The sequence below is a fragment of the Miscanthus floridulus genome, chromosome 1, assembly GCF_019320115.1.
Source record: "Miscanthus floridulus cultivar M001 chromosome 1, ASM1932011v1, whole genome shotgun sequence".
In the NCBI taxonomy this organism is placed as follows: domain Eukaryota; kingdom Viridiplantae; phylum Streptophyta; class Magnoliopsida; order Poales; family Poaceae; genus Miscanthus; species Miscanthus floridulus.
Window position 1 is genome coordinate 107,401,707 of NC_089580.1, and position 15,917 is coordinate 107,417,623.

At 47.1% G+C, this 15,917-nt stretch overlaps 1 protein-coding gene across 1 annotated transcript; it reads left to right on the forward strand.

Moving 5' to 3' along the window:
- Window positions 1-6,134: 6,134 nt before the first annotated feature.
- On the forward strand, window positions 6,135-7,960 carry LOC136490721 (acyl transferase 1-like). Its single transcript, XM_066486923.1, has 2 exons — window positions 6,135-6,803; window positions 6,922-7,960. The coding sequence occupies exons 1-2, from the start codon at window positions 6,363-6,365 to the stop codon at window positions 7,882-7,884; spliced, it is 1,404 nt and encodes a 467-aa protein (XP_066343020.1). The 5' UTR covers window positions 6,135-6,362; the 3' UTR covers window positions 7,885-7,960.
- Window positions 7,961-15,917: the final 7,957 nt, after the last annotated feature.

Here is a 15,917-nt window from a genome sequence, read left to right on the forward strand (position 1 = left end):
GATCCATCCATCTAGCACTGGTTCCTTCCTTCATCATGAACTACCATTGCTCATGTTTGCAATGATATGAGATGGATGCTACTGCTCTACATCATCATGTTCATATATGCTCTTCATTCCATGCTAACTAGCTCTTTTGGTGCTGGTACACCTATCCATCATATTATTCCTTCCACATATATATCATGGGCCATGGCTGCTGCCTGCTGCATGCAGATGCAGCTAGCTTGCAGGCCAGCCCTTGCATTGAGAGATATTTTAGTTGTCTGTGCTAATCTTGTGTTTAGTCGATGTTAGCTGTCTTTTGCTAAACACTGACCCCTGTTATACCATGTCATTTGCTTGCTTGCCTGCTTGTTGCTTCACCTGCAAGCACCGACTGTGTTTGCTTGCTTGCTTGCCTGCTTGTTGCTTCATTCATACACACTGCAATCCATAGCAGCTAGCTTCTGCGGCTTCTGAACATGAGTACTAGTAGTGTCAAATTTTAACTTTGATGATCTTTGTGAGACGTCATTTGCTCTAAAGCAACCCCGGGCTGCAGTTTCTAGGTATATGACTGATTCTTTAGTTTAGTAGGCAGTAGCTTCATGTGTCTATTTTTCTATACTTGGCAGTATACATGATATTTTTCTATACTTGGCAGTATACATGGCATATATTCACATAACTTTGGTTACCCATATTATTTCTATACTTGGCAGTATACCATTGTTTAGTAGATTGTTTAATATACATATATATTTTAGCTGTCATGGTATTCATTTCGTGTATTGTATCTAGCCCATTTCACCTAGAACTAAGTCAATTCTTTTGTACAAGCTAACTGTGGTTTCAAATCAGTAAGGAACTGATAAAGGAGTTTCTCTGTTAACTGGAAACTTGGTGAATGTGCTTACAACTTTACTGGCTAGCAGCAGCACCATAAGCTAGGTTTGTTCGTATGAATAGAACTATGCTTGATGCTAACCCCAGAAATGTGATGCAAGCCATATTTTATATAACCTGCTTTTGAGTTATTACAGTAGGCCCCAAATTTGATAGTTTGGACGGTACAATATGAAAGGTTGCTTGTAGTTAAAGGATCTGTGGTTCTTTTTATGTTATAACAATTTTTTTCATATAATATAAATAATTAGAGTATGCTGATTTTAGTGGCCGTTTTCTAGCTTGCTCGATAACCTTGCAGTTGACCTTAATATCATGACTAGAGTTGACCACTTTGTTTTACATACTTTTGCTGGCAATACCTGTGTCCAGTGATGATAGAAGGTAACAACCAATGGCTTTGTAGTTCTCGGATAAAATGAAATGAAGAACAATGGATGTTTGTTTGATAGCCGTAGGGTTTGAGCACTTTAAAAGTTGTACACCAACTTTGTCATTTCCGCAGAACATCATGTACCTAGCTTCATCTGTCAAGTGATTCCTACAATGTTATTAGTAGCTGTGAAAAGCACATTTCACCATTGCTTCTAACCTCCAGGACATGCTCTTAAGGTTGATTGCCATAGAACCCTTAGTTTCTAGATGGCAGTCTGGTCGACCCCCTTGGTCATGCTTCCTATAGTTGTTGGCATGTGTTTTGTAGTTAACTAGGTGTGTGGGGCATGTTTTTTTTGCCTTGCTCTTATACCGTTTGGGACTTAAAGGCTTTGTTGTTGTTGTTGTGGTAGAGTAATGGGATTAGTAGACAAATTATAGTAGTTCATTTGTGCATTAAATAGGAGGTAATTCTCGTCCTTTATTTGTAGCTCTTGGCTGTCTATATAATGAAGAAAAATCAGCAAAAACCTGCAACCATTTGGCCGCACCCAACTACTATTTATGTGTGTGTTTTGCTGAGAGTCCCGGGGAACCTATTGAGGGCTAAGGCCTTTCATTTCCTTTTAGGAGGCTTAAACGAAGCTCACAGTTACGGTCAATTCAAGTTCATCTGCATATATGTCGAGATCACTATTAGGGTCCAATCAGCAGTCAACTTGAACATTCTGTTTGATTTGTCGGGCCTTGCTAGCAGCATGCTAAACTGAATACTTTTTTGAATAGTTGAACTATGGGATAGGCAGCTGAAGCTCAATTTTAGATTTCCGGAGGGTAAGCACGAACTGGTAAAAAAATGCTTTCAGGATCATGGGAGAGTCATTTCAACGTTGGAGGTCGGAGCTCAACAAGAAGTATATCCAAAAGGGGTTAACTCCCTTCAACGAGTTCAGCAACATAACTCCTAGTCAATGGGAGGAGCTCATGGCTCAGAAGACTTCATCGAAGGCATTGGAGCTCAGTGCCCGTAACACCGAGCTGGCGAAGAGGAACAAACACCACCATCATCTAGGCCCTGGTGGCTACTATGGCAAGGAAGAGCAATTTAGGAAGATGGATGAAGAGGTCGCAGCTGTTGGGAATATCGATGTGAAGAAATTGAAGGTACGCTCAAGGAATTGGATAAATGCAAGGAGTACAGAGTCATCCGACAGTAATCTTAAGTTTGATAAGCCAGAGACCCAAGAGGCCGTATCAAGGATACTAAAATATGCTGAAGACAAGGGGAAGGGCTCATTCAATCCTTCCAGAGAGAGGGACGAGCTTAGCCTTGGCTTGGGAAACAAGGAGCACACAGGCCGCACCAGGGGGCTAGGGAAAAGTATGACTTGGAAGCACGGATTCGAAGAGGACAGGCACATGTACAAGAAACATGGCATACACCGAGAGACTAATCTTGAGCTCCAAGTGAAGGCTCTAGTTGCGAAGGCGCTAGAGGAGCAAGGACTGTCTATGGAGCCACGGATATTAATGATGCCGCTGGGAGAACTGGCATTAGTTGGCAGCCCTCTGAAAGTTCCTAGCAGCCAAGGTTCCACTGTAGCCACAACCCCCATCGATCACATATGGGAACCAACTAGTTGCACCTTGGTGTTTCTCAGCAGTCGGCAGAACATTGTGATGGAGGTGGCAACAGGTGTGGCACATCCTCCCGGTGGCTTACACCACAATAATAAGATACCGCCGGACTACACTAGGGTTGAGGTGCATACCGTGAAGCCCGAGTTCATGCAGTGGAGGATAGACTATGCAACTCCCGAGGGGCTGGTGTTACTCGGAGAAGTAATGGGGCAGTTCATCCTCTGGCACAAACAGGACATTATATTGACTGCTTCTTCGTCACCTCCCCCTCTCCCAAATTTGGAGTGCGTCATTGAGGACGGGGACATATTTTCACCGTCTCGTGACCACCACATTCCTGAGATGCCACATTCTTCCCCGCCTCCTAGCGAGCATGTGCCTGATAAGCCACAACCTTCTCTAGCTCGTACCGAGCAAGTGCATAATGAGATGCCACAGTCTTTTCAACAAGCACAACTGATACATGAACAACGAGTGTCTGCTGAAGAAGGTGATGCACAAGAAGATGAGGACGTGCCTGAATCGGAACTTCGAAAGAAGCATCCAATCATCATAAGACCAATTTATGTTCCGATGAAAGACGTCTCGTCGGTGCATAAGTGGTATTCCCATGGCCAGTTCAAGCCTGAGAACCAAGTTAATAAAGTCCCATCACGGGCTTCTGAGGAGGACGTCACTAGCAAACTCCACCAAACAGCAAAGCAGTATCCAAATATTGATGCCATCAAATGGTCAAAGGATTGCCCGAAAACATATGAAAGAGGCAAGCCCTTCCTGCCAAACCGGGACATCCAGCGCCTACCACTTGGAATGAGAAGGTTCCAAGATTGGTACTTACGTGTTCTCCTAACGAGCATAGACCTCGTACAAGCATGCTTCCCCACCGACACATTTGGAAGCCCAGTCGGGAAAATTATATTTGACTTCAATGACGTGCAGACATGCTTTCACCTCGGAGCAATGGAAATGAATCTAATTCGCACGTGGTGCCTGTAAGTCCCTGTCCTCCCGATATGATATGAATGTAATCTTTGGATTTTGTTGTAACTAACACACGCCTCGATTTGTAGAATGCAAGTGCATATTGTAAAACAAATGCCAAGTGTGAAAGCCGGATATATAGACCCTCAAGCTAAGCACAAACAAATTTTAATTACCCTAAACAGTGGAAACTGGATGACAAAGAGCTAGCTGCTGGAAAGACCCTTTGGGAGAAAGAGGACATCCATACGAAGAAACTAAGGCAAGAGTCCCTTAAGGTTTCGGCATACATTGCCCTGGCTTTTAAAAATCTCCAACGGCACTCTACTATATGGCTACCATATAGCTTCGAGTAAGTTCAACTCTATACTTAAAGCTTTGTTCGATATATTTTATTTGATGCAAAAGAGCTTATCTAGTTCTATAATTAAATCCATGCAGCAACCACTAGATTTGTATAGGCGTCAATGTCGAGAGGAGTAGGGCATGTGTCTTTGATTCAATAGATAGGGACCCGGTGACATACAAAGACTTCATATTGATTTTCAAGACGTATACATATCAACAATCCTCATTAACTTATATGTTTGTATACATACTTGTAACGTTCATACTTGTAACGTTCACTTTTGGATACTAACAAGTTGTATTTGCTAAAATAATTCGAACAGGGCATTTAGGTTCTATGTCATTAAACATCACGGAAGGCATGATCCAGTAAGGAAGGAAAAACTGGCTATAAAAACACTATGTGCAATAAGTGTAACTTACTTCTTCAATACTTCATTACATGGCTGTCAAAAGCATTACTTAACATTTTCATATGCAAAACACACAGTGCCCCAAGAAGAAGCCTGTGAGTGTACATTGTGGATACTATGTATGTTATATGATGAGTAACACCGGTGCCTACAGGAGACACCCCTTAAGGGTAAGTTTGAACCTCTTCACCCGTAGTATAAAAACTTCGTACATGGTATGAAATACTAAACCGAAACTTGTTCTCTTGTAGTGGAAAGAAGAGAAAGAAATGAAAAGAGACCCATACAAGGATGACCAACTCTTAGAGCTCATCGGCGACCTTTGCAACTTCATATTGGGCCAGATTGTACACGTCAAAGGCACCTACCATGACCGAGAGTCTGACTTAGGTAGAAATCCTCAGTACCAACACCTTCGTGAGACTGAAAGGCTAGCTCTAGGTCGTTGATAACAATGTGTATGGAATTTGATATTGGTTTTACCTTGTGAATTATGTGTATTTAATGATGGATTGTATATATTCTTATGAATTGGACTTGTAATTGTAGTTTATATAATACTCTTGTGCTTGTAGTTTATATAATACTCTTGAGCGAACGCGGTTCGGAGGCTGCGTTTTGCGAATCGTGGGTCGTAGTTAAGTTCCGTGGGCGAACGTGGTTGCGCGTTGGTCACGGGGCGTTCGGCGGGATTATCTCGCTTTCCTCGCTCACTCGCAACGCGAACGCGGGAATACGCGGATACAAACAGGGCTATATGCATGTTCTGGTCGAATTTGAATTGTAAATTTGAATATTTTTTGGCGGGAAAATATACTGTAGGGGCGGTTCTAGACTGAACCGCCCCTACAAACATGTATTATAGGGGCGGCTGGTACTACAGCCGCCTCTACAAATCGATTTGTAGGGGCCGCTGATAACACCTGCCGCCTCTACAAATCGATTTGTAGGGGCGGTCTGGGAACCGCCCCTACAAATGCATGATTTATAGAGACGGTTTGGTAGGGGCGGCTGGCCAAACCGTCCCTACAAATAGTCTTGAGCTGCCCCTACAAACCCTGTGTGACGTAGTGATTGTTGTATGCTTGTATTTTGTCATTAGATGCTCCAAGGTCATTGTCAATGGCAGCACACAATGAACTGAGGCGCAAAAACATCTCTATTGTCTGCCTTGTACTATTGAGTAGGGTGGTAACCTCACCAAAACCATACCTCGGTGCTCACACCTTCTGTCGTGTGCCAAACCAAACACAGCTGAGCACACCAATTCATACCACAAAATCGTCCACACAAGCAACCAAACACGATTCCTATGATCCAGTATGCTACACTCATTGGAACCAAACAGACCAAGGTGCATGGTCTCATTTGGTATGATTCGAGCCTGCACAGGCCCTCCATCCCGGCTGGCAGACCAAGGAGCAACCAATCACGCCCTATATAAGGACCACGAAACACGAAGCACGGTTGCAATGTCTACCACAAGTAGTGACTCAAAGGTTCTTCATAGCCTTCCTTTTTTCGTGTGACGCCCTGTTAATTTTGTGTTAGTACTTATAGAGAAATAGTACACCAGCATATACACCTGCAACACATCGCACAGTTGTGAAAGCCACTCGCCCACTCCATCTTCATCTCCATCTCCATCCACATCACATACGCACTCCCACCATACCCACGCTAGCTAGACAGTAGAGTAGTAGACACGAGTACCATATGGTGTCCTTCAAGGCGCGTCGCATGCAGCCGGAGCTGGTGTCACCGGCACGGCCGACGCCATCCGAGACGAAAGCCCTCTCCGACCTGGACGACCAGCGGACGCTGCGGTACTACGAGACGGTGATCGCCTTCTTCCGCAGCCGCCATGGCTACACCAGCCACAGAAGGCCAGAAGATCCAGCCAATGCCATCAAGGCAGCGCTCGCGGAGGCGCTCGTGTACTACTACCCCATCGCCGGGCGACTCAGGGAGGCCGCCGGTGGGAAGCTGGTGGTGGACTGCACGGCGCAGGGAGTGGTGTTTGTGGAGGCCGATGCGGACGTGCGGCTGGAGGAGCTGGGCAAGCCTCTGCTGCCGCCGTACCCGTGTGTCGATGAACTGCTGTGCGATGCAGGTGAAACAAGAGCGGTGATTGGCAAGCCATTGGTCCTCATGCAGGTATACAGCTTCCTAGCTCCTTTCATGTGCCTCCTAGCTAGAATATATAGAATTTCTCTTGTTTCTTTTATGCATTTATACGTGATTGACATTGTTTCTTTTATGTTTTCTTTTGTAGGTGACGAGGCTCAAATGTGGCGGATTTGTTATCGGATTCCACATGTGCCATACCATTGCAGATGGATTCGGTATGGTTCAATTCTTTAGATGCGTTGCTGAACTAACTCGCGGTGAAAAAGTGCCCACAGTTTTGCCCGTATGGAGAAGAGAGCTTCTAACACGACCACACAAGTCGTCATCGTCATCTCCCACCACGCATTCCAATGGCTCATCATCAGTTTACAACAGTAAATCTGACGACGTGATGCTGTCAACTCCAATGGACGACATGGTAGTCCGGTACTTCCTCTTCGGGCCGAGGGAGATAGCAACCCTACGAGGCCACCTCAGGGGGTACCAGCTTGCCGCCAGCTCCGCTACGTCCTTCGAGCTGCTAACCGCGGTCATGTGGCGATGCCGCACGATAGCGTTGGGCTACGAGTCCCACCAACGCGTTCGCCTCATGGTCACCATGAACGCGCGCGGCAAGTGGAACCAGCACACGCTCATCCCGTGGGGCTACTACGGGAACGCGCATGTGTCTCCCATAGCGGAGGCCACCGCCGGCGAGCTCTGCGGCCAGCCGCTCGCCCACACGGTTGAGCTCGTGCGCAGGACCAAGCTCAGCGTGACCAAGGAGCGCATGGAGTCGATGGTGGACACGATCGCGTCGACGCGGCAGTGGCCGCCGCCGATGATGGACAGGATCTACGAGGTCTCTGATACCAAGTGGATCGCCACGAATGCGACGCAGTTTGGGTGGGCTGAGCTGGTGGGCGGTGGGATACCACTGGCAGGTGACCTTACTTCGAAGCTGGGAAGCGACCACATGAGATGCAAGAACCAGGATGGTGAGCACTCGACAATTGTGTCCATGCTTTTGCCGAAACAGTCGATGGAGAAGTTTAGCAGTGAGCTGTCTGTTTGGTTGATGAACAACAAGCATGGTGAGAAGAACTTGGTTATACTGAGTTCGCTCTAGTCTAGGAACAAATTTTTAAACATGATTATTGTAATTTGGTGTACGAAAGAGAAATGATTGGCTCAAGGTGAATGGAAATTTTTATGTGATATCTTTAATTTCGCCGTTCTTTGCAGTTTATATATATGTTTTAGTGTTAGAGCTCGTCAAGCCATAAGACTATAGGGCCACAAACATAAATATGTAAAGTAAATAGGATGAGATTGGATGCAATTAAGCTCCAGCACACAGGATTTATCCCTCGGTATCATTAGATACACTGCCTGCCACCCTAGTCTACGCTAGAGCTCCACGTACTACTCTAAGGATACACTCCTGTTGAAGGCATTTTACTGAGCCCATAAAGGCTCCGCCAAGCTAGAAGAACCACCTGCTACGATGCAAGCCACTTTATGGCATCCCACAATGGAGGTTGAAGCCACGAGGGCAAGTGTCTCCTTGTCCCCCCAGCTAATTACCTTGTTGCCATTCCATACCGAGTTAGGATGGGGAGTCTTTAGCAAACCGCTCAAGGATCCAAGGTACTAGTGCACAAAGAGTACAATTATGGTTCCCCCTTGAACAATCATCAAGGAATCCACAAGCTGCAATCACTCTCTCTAGTCCTAATATAGCATTAATCAATGACCGGATGAAAATTTTAACAATTCTGATTGCTTGGTTGTCTTCTAAATTGTGGTGTTTTCCTGCAGTATTTAACAACACCAAATAAACTTGTAAATGTGTTTACACCAAAATTTGGAGAAGAGCGCGGGAACTCGTAGGCTTCCAAGATTGTGCCAATCAAGGAGTCGATTGCGTAAAGATTGATATCTGCCGGTTCGGATGTGACACTGGAATCGGTTCTCTTTGAATGACATCAGCAGATAGCGATGATGAAATATGATTGGCATCGAGAAGATACATATCGGACTCTACAAAAGGGGAAAGATTATAGTCCAAGTTATCTTAAAATAGGAATGTTTTCTTCATACTAAAGATTGTACTGAGTTGTACTCGAGTAGGATTCGTTTTTAGGCTCTGGGTATAAATATCAAACCCCGGCTATTGTAAAAGACACAATCAATCAAATACAAGTTACTTACATTTTTCAGCTCCGGCAACCCCATAGGAGTAGGAGTAGAGTAGATCTCGGCGAGTTCTTCAGCAAGTACGGCTGCATCGATCCGGTTGACCTTCACTGCTTGTCTGTAAGTACCTTCATGGCTTATACCTCTGTTCGTACGGCTGCATCGATCCGGTCGACCTCCACTGCGACTCTGGTATAAGTTAGTTATCGACTCTTGTCTAGTTCAAGTAAGACTGCATCGATCCGGTCGACCTCCACTGCTCGAACTAGATTAAGGTCAAGTTATCGGCTCTATCTAAGGGTGACGTTCCTTCGGATAGATTCATTAAGTTACCAATATTGCTTATTTCTTCTATTATTTTAATTACAGCAATATCACTTCGCCCGATTGGGATTGATTTAGATCAGCCTTATATCATTTTAACCCATCGTTTGTTAATCTAAACTGATCTAATATGTACTTTAAACGATGAGTTATGTTTTATCGGCTGTTTTATATCAATCTTAATCGTGCATAGCGTGCGGTTAAGACGTGTCTAATCTTGAATAGATCTGTTGGCTAGCGAAAACCGTTCCATGGCCCGTTATCATGGCCTTTGTGATTCTGCCTCACACCCCACTGTTAGCACCGTGGAGTGGGGATCATTATTTGGTGGATCTGTTTCTGAGAGGACATGATTTTAACTGTGCGCTATGCCTGAATTGGCTGTTTTAGCCGATATCGAGTGCTTTCACGAACAGTTCACGTCACGAGACTGTTGAAGTAGCGATAGGTTGAAAGATGTGTTAGCTCCATGATCTTATTATTGTATTACGGCCTGCATGATTCTGCCTCATGCCCCACTGATATTAGTAATAAGTTAGGGTCGTTGAGTCTATTGTTGTTTCTACGGCCTGCATGATTCTGCCTCATGCCACACTGGTCATAGCGATAGATGAGATCTAATATGTTCATTAGATTTATCTCTATTAAATGGTTGAATGATGATGAAATGTTTCTTTTATAAAAGGGGTTCGGTTACTTGCAGTCATTGGCTCAGTATATACTAATTATTATTAATATTTTATTGCCATTGACCAATACTTGCCTAAAGAATGATATTCATCCTGAACAATAATTGATTCTTCTTACACAACCCCATAAGCTTTAACCGATTTATTCTCATGAATATGCTGAAATCGACTATTTAGTTGATCTCCTTTCATATCGGCTCTCAGAGCCGCACACTCGGGACTGTCCGGCAACACCGACATGTTCCGCCCTAAATTACTGATAAACTTTCTATCCTTGTTAATTGCAGGGTCAAATTGATTGGCACGTCTCGGGAGGAGTGTGTAGGATCGACCACCGCTGCGCTGAAGCTAGGCGGATCTCCAGCTCCATCGAGCGGACCCTTCCGGCTTGCTCGTGTGTCCTTGACACGGGACGAAATTTCGTGTCGACAAGATGGGTAAAAAAACTAAAAATAGCTCCACCAACCGAAGCAAGCCGTTGCCCAAAGGTACAAACTTTTTGCACTCACCAAATGACCCAAGCTCATGAGATGGGAGGATGGCTCTTTCTCCAGTGACTCCGACCTCGAGCGCTATCCTTCTCCGTTCCTAAAGGCCATGCGTCGGTCTCTCTCGGGCAGTGTTCCCTCCGCGGTGAGCCCCCTACCCCCGGCAGCAACGGCCGCCAACCCAACACCGTGGTGCTGCAGGCAGCGTCGACACCGTCATAGTTGCTGTCGGCGTAAGGTTGCCGTGGCTCTTGTGGGTGACCGTGATGCTTGGCGCAGTGGCGTTTCAGCCCCGAACCCTGTGGCTCGGTGGACCCTAGTTCACCAGCTACTCAGGCCACAGAGTAGGGTATCCACCCCGAACATCAACACATGGTGGAGGATCCTGCATTGCTCTCAAATTCATCTCATGGGTAACCAGCCACTACGGCAGGGAGGAGCTGAGGCCAGACCTGACCTAGGCGCCTGCCCCCGGGTCATCCTGCCAAATTGTGGGGTAGGTGCTTCAACTGCCTATGCAAGGTGCACCGGGTGGCCACCTGCCGGCTCCCCCACCACTACCTGAGCTGCCATAGTTTTTGGTACCTGGTTCATGATTGCAAGCGGCAGAGGTCCAACACTATCGCTACCGCCTCCACGGGCCGCTCCACCTCTGCACCGTTGGTGGGTGTATGTGCGCTGGGTGGCAGAGCATGGTCATGGAGTGGCTCGCTTCGCTTTGGCAACATCACCGTCAAGGCTACCACCAAGATCCTCGCTGATTCATGGATGTCCCATCCCCCATCCGGGGATCCTGCTGCGGACAAGGCTGTTGTGTGCTCCCCTACCCTAGGTTCCTTGCAATGTGGACATCTTCGACCCCATCGCTTCTAAGCTTTAGGCTATGCCTGCCCACCAACGATGATGATGTGACCCCATGCGCTCTGAGGGGCAGTTCGTCCTAGAGAAGCCTTTGGGAGTGGGGTCGTAGTTGGACCTCGAAGGTCGTTGCTTTCAACGCAACTGTGTGCATCGCCTGACTTGGCCCCATGTTGCTCCCCCTAAGGTTGGGAAAGGTTTCGGCCACCTGTGTCGGATTGGGATGTTATGGGCTTGAGCTGTGTCTCATCGTACTCTTTGCCACCTGTGTTGGATTAGGAGGTTATGGGCTTGAGCTGTGACTCATCATACCCTTTGTCTCCCCAACTTTCATCACCTCAATTGCTCTCTTATACTAGGGCCCTACTTGTCATCCCTTCATCGTGTTTCATTGCTGTCATGGTGTCATCCATCTCTACTCATCTCCTCGACACGAAGATGCAGCCTGCTCGTGTCATTGCATCGCTAGTAGTCTCTCCGAACATGATGAAGTTGACTCTGCATGTCCATCCCCAAGCCCATGCTGGACATTCCGCCTCGTCTTCACTTTGCCAGGAGACGGAAGGCGATCTGTGAGATCATCTCATGAAAAATTGGTTTGATATGAAATTGGCATTGCAAAGTGATTTGGATTATGGCATAGTTTGATATGCATGTGCTACTTATATATGCTTGTGATGGCATGGTGATTTAGTATTGTTGCATGACATGCTCGTGTGAGGTGTTGTGTCGATTGACTTGAGTCAAGTCGTGGACTTGGGCTCGGACACAGTTTGCGTGTTTCTATATGTGCAAGTGTTGCTTGAGGTGGAACTTGGTCGATGACGGACTAAAACTCAGTTCAGGAAGGAACTAAGGTTTTGAGACTAAGTTCAGGGAGGAACTGAGGTCCTATGAGTCAAGGATGTCATGTGGGACATTTGGCCTAAAAGAACGGTGTACATGAAGACATCACTCCTATTGGAAATACGGATTCCGATAGTGTGAGAGGCGTGAAGCCTTTGCTTAGACGCTGGCTCTAGGAGAAGGTGGGGATAACGGTGTGCCCAAGCACTGTTAGGGTTTCATAAATGTATTCACTAACCTCTCCCTTTACATGGGGCAAGGCTCCCCTTTTATAGGACACTATTCATTGATTCGCTACTTTACATTTCTGCCCCTTGACAGCTAAGGCATATCCTCATGAATATTCCAGTACCAGCATGAACTACCATAAGGGTTCCTTCCCTAATCGCGTAGAGGCTTCACCGAACCCATCGGAGCCTCTGCCCCGAGCGCCTCTACCTCTGCCTTGCTGTCCATATGGGTCATCCGGACCTCCATCCTTGACGCATCACCTCTGCTCCCATACCTTCGCCGATCCAAAGGGTGTAGGCAAAGGCTCTATCCCACGATACCTGTAAATCATATCTTCCATAACTTGGTTAGTACCTTCGGTTTGGTCGCAGGCTTGCCTTCGTAGCTCAGATATCTATGTCCCAATAGTTCCCCCCTTGAGGGTTTGGTCCGATGTAGGCGGACCATGAGCCTCAACTTCTTCATGGATGTTGAGATACGGAGGCTCCCGTGGAGGCTCCCCGCCTTCCCCCTAGGACGTGCTATGTCAGACCCTCCTGTGACGTGTCCTCTTTTGATTTGATGCGGTGGCTCTGGAACCGACGTGTTCTTGAGCGGACCTAACCGTTGGGTACAGAAATTGAAGCGTCCGTCTAGAGGCTATATGAGGGCATGGTAAGTGATAGCTCCCTCACCCCGTCCGAGCTTTCGCTTTCACCTACTAGTGCTTTCTAAGCTTTCTTTCACCTTTAGCCTCTGCTTAGGTCCACTTAGCCTTTGCTTCTTCAAACTTTGTTTGGTGCTTAGAGGTGGCTTCTTCTTCTAGCTCCCACCCCTGCTGGGCTTCCCTATTCGGCCCTTATTCTCGCCTACTCGACATTAAGGCTAGTGGTTGGTCCTAGTGTTTTAAGGAGTGCATGCTAACGATCGCGGAGGCTATTGAACTAGAGGAGGACCTTGCTAGCATTGAGGCCTTCGTTGCTGATCTGATCACTACCGAGGAAGCAGAGGATATGGCTGGTGTGGGCAAGACATGGGACTTTGGGCCTTCGCTCATGATGAAGGATATGGTCAAGGTTTTGGAATAGGAGGGCTGTTTTGGTGAGAGGAAGGCGAAGCCTCCGTAGGGTGAGACAGTGCCTAAGCTGTAGGCTGTTGATGCCATCGCGTTTCATGACTTCTTTGCCTGTGGTCTTCGCTTCCCTGTTGTGTGGTTTCTTCGCCACATCTTGGAGGCTTTTGAGGTACAGTTGCATCATCTCACTCTAGATGCAGTATTGGTTCTATGTCAGGACCGGCGGCAAGACCTCCATGGATAGCGAAGGGAAAAATCATACTCAGTATCCGCTGGCTTCGGTTATGACTCCGATGAAGCCTTTGACCCAAGGGACTCCTGGACCGGAGGTTGTCAAGGGACGCAAAGCTTGTGATAGGGCCTTCACTTTGGCCTATCATTACTCTGGAGGTCGTGATCTGGTGGAGGAAATGGTGGCATCAAAATATTGGTCGCTAGGACAGAACAAGCCAACGATGAGGATCGAAATGGTTAGCTTGCCACTTTTTGGCGATGAGGTTGGTGTCCTGTTTCCTTGTTTCGATGTGAAGTGGGTGGAGGACATGATTGTTGCTGAGTATGTCGCGTCAGTTGAGGAGGGTGCGCGTGATATCCTTGGTGAGCTGTTTGACAAGGAGTATTTGGCGCAGAGGGCCATTGGGGGCATGATGCCCCATCTCAATCATGTCTTTGAAGAGCTTGGGATGCATCATGTGCAACACAAGGTTCCTGTGAAGGTGCTAAAGTCCATTGAGGACAAGGCCAGAAAGGCTACTGCAAAGAACAATACCATGGCAGCCAAGTCAAAGAAGAGGAGGGGTTCCGGTCTGATGAAGGCCGTCAATAAGAAGCGGAAGATTAGGGCCGCCTCCGCCATTGCTTCTACTAGCACTAGAGAAGATGCTATGGAGTGTGTTCATGGGGGCTCTGCTTTTGCGGCGGTGAGCATGGAGGGTGAACATTCTGTAGCCTCCATTGACCTCGGAGGGGATGATCTTGTTCAAACTGCTCTTGGAGGGATGATTGGTGGTGCTGCCGCTAAAGCCTCTGTTGTGGCACCTATGCCTGGTGTGCTGGGCGATGAGTCATCTAGCTCTGAGGGCGATGACGGTGGTGGTGATAATGCCTCCTCTCCTAATGATGCGGAGGTTGAGAGCGTGGGTCGCCGCCCTTCGACGGCTCCTCTGGTTGAGGAGTCTGAAGATGAGCCTAAGCATGAGCCGCCTCCGATGCGGCCTTCAAATCCGATGCCCCCGATTGGTTCCTAGTGGGAGGTGGACATAGAGATGGATGTTGCGAAAACTACTTTGTTTTTTGGTAGGTGTTTTCTTGGTTCTTTGGTTTTACTTTGTGTTTTCACTTTATGTTTGCTATTAAAACTTCTCTCGTTTTTACTTTTTCCTAGGTGACTTAACTACAACCATGCAGACTCCCTTGCTAGGGGAGATGCCTCCGCCAGCTGATTGGGACCTAGCCCAAGTTGGGCTATATGCTGGTCCAAAGGCTCCACTCTTGTTGGGAGGGGCTGGGCCTTTGGCTCTTGGTCACTCCAGCGGTGAAGGTTTGATTGTCTCATTCTCTTTGTTTTATTTGTTGCTTTGTTTTGGTGTTTCTTACATAAGTTGGTCGGCTTCCTTTTCAAGAAGCTCTATGGATCCACTAAGTGGGTGGACGGAGCACCTCCATGCTCTTTACATGGAGATAGGAGGTTGATTGCGACCTCCGCTTCTTTGGATTATGTTTTTGTCTTACGTTTCTTATGTTTGGTTTTTTGATAGGCTGGGCTCACCAGCACTTTAATAAGGTGAATTTCTACCTGCTACTATAGTACAACTTGGAGCAGCAGTGCTTGGTGAGTGCTTGTTGTTTTTTGTTTTGAGTGCTCTTTTATTTCGGGGTACTGAAACTCTTCTTTGCAGAGTCACCACCTAGCGGAGGCTCTTGAGGAACGGGGGACGAAGGAGATTATCGATCGTGATGCTGCCACTGAGGCACTGAAGAAGGAAGTGGAGGTGGTGCATGCCAAGAAGACGGGGCTTGCAGTGGAGGTTGCGGGCCTCCACATGGCCCATGCTTATTTTGAAGACCTATAGGGAAAAGTGGATTCCCTGGGCAAGGATATTGAGGGTATGAAGGCTACCGAGGAACTCGCTGCCGAACGTGCCCTGAAGGCCCTTGAGAGGGCCGAGAACCTGCTCAAGGAGGTGAATGCAGAAAGGGAGTCGAGCACGGCCTTGAAGGCATAGGTGGATATGTTGACCAAGCGCTTAGAGGACGCCAAGGCTGTTGGGCTAGCCGCAGCTGATCTTTATATTGGTGCACTTGGACAATTTGGGGGTGTTGTTTCTTCGATTCCCTCTAAGCCCTCGGCGTACAACATCTTTTCTTGGATGAAGTCCAACTTCACCAAGCTTCAGGATTTTGTTGGCAGGGCTGTTAATTTTGGAGCTCTTTCTGCCGCCACGAACCTCTCAAAGATGCTAGCCCAGTTGGG